The sequence below is a fragment of the Vollenhovia emeryi genome, unplaced genomic scaffold, assembly GCF_000949405.1.
Source record: "Vollenhovia emeryi isolate VEMERY1.0 unplaced genomic scaffold, V.emery_V1.0 DF941355.1, whole genome shotgun sequence".
Classification (NCBI taxonomy): Eukaryota; Metazoa; Arthropoda; class Insecta; order Hymenoptera; family Formicidae; genus Vollenhovia; species Vollenhovia emeryi.
In genome coordinates this window covers 1-5,452 of record NW_011965011.1, presented here as the reverse complement: position 1 = coordinate 5,452, position 5,452 = coordinate 1, and the positions used below count along the sequence as shown (strand labels likewise).

The following is a 5,452-nucleotide window of genomic DNA, read 5'->3' as shown; positions in this document are numbered from 1 at the left end:
CTCGAACGCAATGTTCTGCGACTACGCCTGGGAGCCCGTGTGCCCTGAGTCGAATCTCGAACGCAATGTTCTGCGACTACGCCTGGGAGCCCGTGTGCCCTGAGTCGATTCTCGAACGCAATGTTCTGCGACTACGCCTGGGAGCCCGTGTGCCCTGAGTCGCTAGTCACCAACTGCGCCTGGGGGTGTGTACACCCTGAGTCGGTTATCGGCGAACACGCCACGCACGTCGACAACGCTTGAGAGTACGTCTACTCTGAGTCGCTTCACCACACGAAGTCTAGGTCTCTACACTGGCTCGGATCGATGCGTGCAGACTGATTTCGACAAAGCTCGGATTTCGAATGAACCGTCGTCCCATGGACGAGGTCCCTTTTATACTCGTCAATCCTTGTTTTCCTAATTTTCATTGGTCGGATCCGAATCAAACAGTCCGCCGACCCCGGTCGCGACGGATGTTACCGTTTTCCGCGATTCCGCTGAAACAAAGCGTCGCGCCGCCCAGACCGCGCCGTCGACATCGATGTCGCCGCTAGACGACTCTACTCATATGAATCATGCCGCCGCGCGACTGAAGCCGCCGCGGATCCATTATGCCGCCGCGCGACTGAAGTCGCCGCGACTCTACTGACGGCCCTAACGGACCCCCCTCGACAATTACCGCGGTTTCCCTCAAAGTATCGATTGATCTTTGAAGCGATCCGACCAGTCTACCTGCGTGGTGAAGTGTACGTGATCGTGTTCGTTTTTTATTGTCATGTTTGACTATCGTGCACGATGATGTACGCAACACACGGTCTAAAATTTACTTTTATTACTTAAAGAATTGCAGTGTTCTATTTATCACTTACTGTTTTGTATATTTTTATGATGCGCCCGAAAAATTCTGAAGTGCATAGGTAATGTATTGTGCTCGATTTGGTACATTCTGTTGATATGAAATATCCTGTTTCCCACTACGCGTGCGCACTTATGGGTTATAAGAAAAATAGCAAACATTAATATGTGCCTTACATAGCTATAAATTGCGACAATTTAGTCATTACTATAATAGAATGTAATATAACAAAAATACAACTTCTGCTCTTCCGCGAGACGTTACACTATTTTAATTTTCACTTATATCTTGGACTTTATATTCTTCCTATGCGAATATAAGCATACATATATAATCAAGTCTCAATCTTTAGTGTCTGTACGATTACAGAATGTTGTAACATTGAAAAATTGATAATATAATAATATGTGTGAAATTGAAAGAAATTACGGACGATGGGGTACGAGAAAAGAGACTTCTATAGGCTATGAGGCCTATAAGTCCACAGTAACGCTTGAACTGTTATCTGAGATGGAGTTCTCCGAGAAGAAATACTATAGACTCAATCACATTCTATTATCATCGATTGGGCTCTGGCCATACGATACTTCTCGCCACAAACAAATTCACACCATACTGTCACTACTGATATTCTTATCATATTTAACACTTCAGGTATCTGCTTTGCTTTTGTAATACATTTATATTACAGAAGATATACTTTTTTGCTTAAGCGATAAATATAGCTAGTTACAAAATGAATGTCGTCTGCATATTTGACAGAAAAATTATTTTAAAATAATGTACGCATTTTACACTCACACACAAACAACAATTTAAAATATACGCTAAATACTATTAAACACATTTATCGAATAAATACTTCAATCCCTATATATGTATATTATACAATAAATATACTTATAAGAAAGTTTTAACATGATTTTGAAATAACTTTCAAATTACTTGAGTTTCATAGTACAGATTTTTTAGTTTAGTACAAACAAAACGTAAATGTTGTAGCATGAATTTTCATGACTGACTACGCAAATTGACTATTGTGTGTGCGCGTGAATTTTTTAAAATAACTTCTTTCGGATATACAGAATGTCCTAGTAGTTCTATGTATAGGTAATTATAAAATATTATTCACACATCAGTAAAAGAGTGTTGCTTACAGTTTATGAAAGTAATTCTTTCGGAATGCAGCTTGGATCTTCTTCTGGAAGTATTAGCTATTAATTCCATATTTCTAATGTTTCTTGCCAAACATATTAGTTTTCTGTTTATTACAGAAAATGTAAGTTCTGTAATAATTTAATCTGAAGTTAATTTTTATGTACAATAGTTTTCATATGCATGTATTAATAGATAAAACAATTACGGAATCGTGTCCGAAATAACTGGAGTGTTTTAGTAAATGATCAAGAGATCGATATCATGCACAAATATACTAACGGAGGAAAAAACTTTACAAAAATTTTCGCAAGTAAGTAAAAGTTTTTATAATGCACAAATATACTAACGGTCGAAAAAAATTTGCAAACATTTTTGCAAGTACACGTTTTTGAAGAAATTTAAATTACTTTAACTCGATTAAATTTGAGTTATCGGACATAACTATATGAGCAATTTCTGATGTGTTATATGAAACGCCAATTAAAATTAATAGAACTAATTTTTGGTATTCCTTTAAGCAAATTTTCTATATAATAAACTAATATAATCTATTCAGAAATAAAAATATAATAAAAATTTGTTAATTCAATCACGTTATGCTTATTTAAATTTTGAAATTAATATAACAACCCCTACACATTATTTTAAAGTTTCCTCAGCATTTATATATTATTTATATAAATATTACCAACAGCATTATTGTGTTTATTTCAAGTATGATCTATACGTATATTGTTTTAAAAAAATTGATAATTTTATTATATTTGATATAACAAATAATTTGAATGTTTGCAAATATATACTCAGGATAACAATTATACACTGTGACTGAATAAAATAGTAAAATTTTCTACACTTTAGTATTCATCTATTTTGGAATTTTTGTTTTCACTTTAATGCAATATCTTCCGGATTTACTTGATGTCATAGTACCTTTAAATGAATCTCGTCCAAGTGTAATTCTCCATCAGGCGAAATATTTTAACAATCAGGAAAAATATTATTATATTCTAATTATGCATGACGTTATTGGAATGTTCCTTTGTGCAACTACTGCAATAGCTGCTGAATCATTCTCATTAGTAAACGCATTACATGCTTTTGGAATGTTTAATGTTGCTAGGTACATCGTAAGTGAGAAACGACTTTTCTTAAAAGTTAGTCATTGTTCTTGTGCAGTCCACTTTTATCTTTTTCAAAAATAATTTAAGTTACATTGCGACCTTAAGAGAATATTTCGAAGGCGATAAATTACATTTTCTTACACGAATGCCACCAATCCGTTCACTTTTTTCAGTTATGTTCAGATTTTCTCTACTGTCGAAATGTGGTATCACGTATACACGTGTGTGTTTATTCTCTTCTCTTTATTATTTACTTATTTCACTCTTACATTGCTTACTTTTTCACTTTATACATAATCACATCTGGTCGTGTAAAAATGACACTGAGAAAATATAGTAAGAAGAAAAACTGTAAATAATAGGGAAATAAAAGGTAAATAATATGGGAGCCTTTGAACGTACACTTGATTTGCGTGCGTGCATACGTGAGTGTCCATGCATGTGCGTATGTGTGTAAGAATGCACATGATTAATATTTATTAAAATAATATATAACAATATAACAATTATATAGTATAGTTTTATAGTAATTTCTTTTAATAATTTTGTATTATACAATATTATAGTATATATATATCTTTTTCATGACATACAGCATTTTATAGTTACCGTATGGAACATATGTTAAGCATAAATATTTCACAAATACGTGAATTAGCTAAAAGTTGTGATAGCACTATTATATTTTGTAATAAAATAGTCGCTGCCGTGGACATCCATAAAAGAGCTATGCAGTTAGTATGTCACAAATTCCAAAAATGTCCTATAATACCAATAGATTATTAGTAAAAACTTAAAGATAGAATATCGTAGCATTTTGCAATTAATGATTGTGAGTAATGACAGACAACCGTTATTCTGTTAGATTTTCGGATTTATTACAAGAAAGCTTGGGGCTATCGTACCTGTTTGTAGTTGTAATGGCTATATGTACGGCAGCTGTTTCACTCTTTCGTGTATGTAGAAATACTGGTTATACATATATGATTACTATTGCTAGCTTTATAATATTACCTGTAGCTATTGCACCATTGATTTTATTTGCAGATGTTTCGAGTAATAACAATGCAACAGGAAGAGCAAGAACTTATTAAATTATTCTATTATGTGAGCGTCCTTTTTATATATTTAATTATAGGTAATTTTGTTGGACAAGAATTTATAAATCATGATGATCAAGTTCATCGAATGATGTACGTAGTACAATTAATCTACCTTTTGCAGGCATGATATATTTTATGAAAAATACAATTTGTAGACACGTATATAGCCTGTAGATGTATTTATAAACTATCTTTTTTTTGCAATATAGATGTAACACAAAATGGTACAAGGCACCGGTAAAGATTCAAAAATCTCTACTTTTCCTGCTCAGAAAAACTACAAAAACTTACAAAGTTAATGCTGCTGGTTTGTTTTGTCCCTCTTTAGAAGGTTTGGCCAGGGTGAGGAATCATACATATATCATTAACGAAAATAATCATACCATTTAGCTCAATAAATAATATTTTTTGTTTTAGACCCTCAGTTTTATGGTTTCTCTTCTGACGCTCTTATGTTCCATTTGAAGATATTTTTAATTATAAAAGATACATTTGTCAATTGTATAATTTTATGGAAACTCATGATAATATTTTATATAGATCTCATAATATTATCTTATTGTTAGTTGTATCAAAATATTTTGAATGTGTGTGTATGTGTGTATGTGTGTGTGTGTGTGTGTGAGTAATGTGATTAAAGATCTTAATTGAAAAATATAATATTGATCCCTTTGATGTTAATAGGTTTGTTTTCTGTTTCTGCACTGGTGAACTAGTGCAGTAAGCTAGAATGAGAAAAAATTTGCTTGTCTCACTCTAATTTATTGCACTAGTTCACCAGTGTAGAAATAGAAAACAAGTCTAATTTCAAACTGTTTAACGAATGTGACGTCAATTATTATGTCACATGTTTTCTAATACCCATTCAATAAACATGTTCCATTAAAATAGCTCACTTATTTTTATGATAAAGAAAACCGTAAAACATTTGTTTTCTTCATTTATATAAATAAAACGTATACAGGGTGAGTCACAACATTTGTGCCAGAGCTCGTGAGAAGGTAGAACGGATCGATGAACAGAAAAGTCCTGAACCATTTGCAATTTTCGCAATAGTTAACGAGTAATTAATTATAAAAAATCGTCGTTTTTGCCCTGCCCACTGTCCAATTCGAGCGCGTGGCGAGATGTGACCGCACGGCGATCGATATTGCCAGGCGAGGGATGGGGACGCGAGACGCGGGAGCGGCGACGTAAGCTCGCCGGCAACGGCGCGCTGTCCCCCCCCC

At 33.7% G+C, this 5,452-nt stretch overlaps 1 protein-coding gene across 2 annotated transcripts; it reads left to right on the top strand.

Annotated features, from left to right (window-relative positions):
- The first annotated feature begins 1,156 nt into the window (after window positions 1-1,156).
- On the top strand, window positions 1,157-4,748 carry LOC105571017. Of its 2 annotated transcripts, XM_012028485.1 has the most exons (9): window positions 1,157-1,492; window positions 1,998-2,117; window positions 2,189-2,306; window positions 2,858-3,119; window positions 3,726-3,854; window positions 3,986-4,076; window positions 4,168-4,313; window positions 4,433-4,565; window positions 4,641-4,748. In XM_012028485.1, exons 1-9 carry the CDS (start codon window positions 1,244-1,246, stop codon window positions 4,686-4,688), a joined length of 1,296 nt encoding a protein of 431 aa, XP_011883875.1. In that variant the 5' UTR covers window positions 1,157-1,243; the 3' UTR covers window positions 4,689-4,748. The 2 variants fall into 2 exon arrangements, with proteins under 2 accessions (XP_011883875.1, XP_011883876.1); XM_012028486.1 differs by lacking the exon at window positions 2,858-3,119 and having other exon boundaries at window positions 3,716-3,854.
- Window positions 4,749-5,452: the final 704 nt, after the last annotated feature.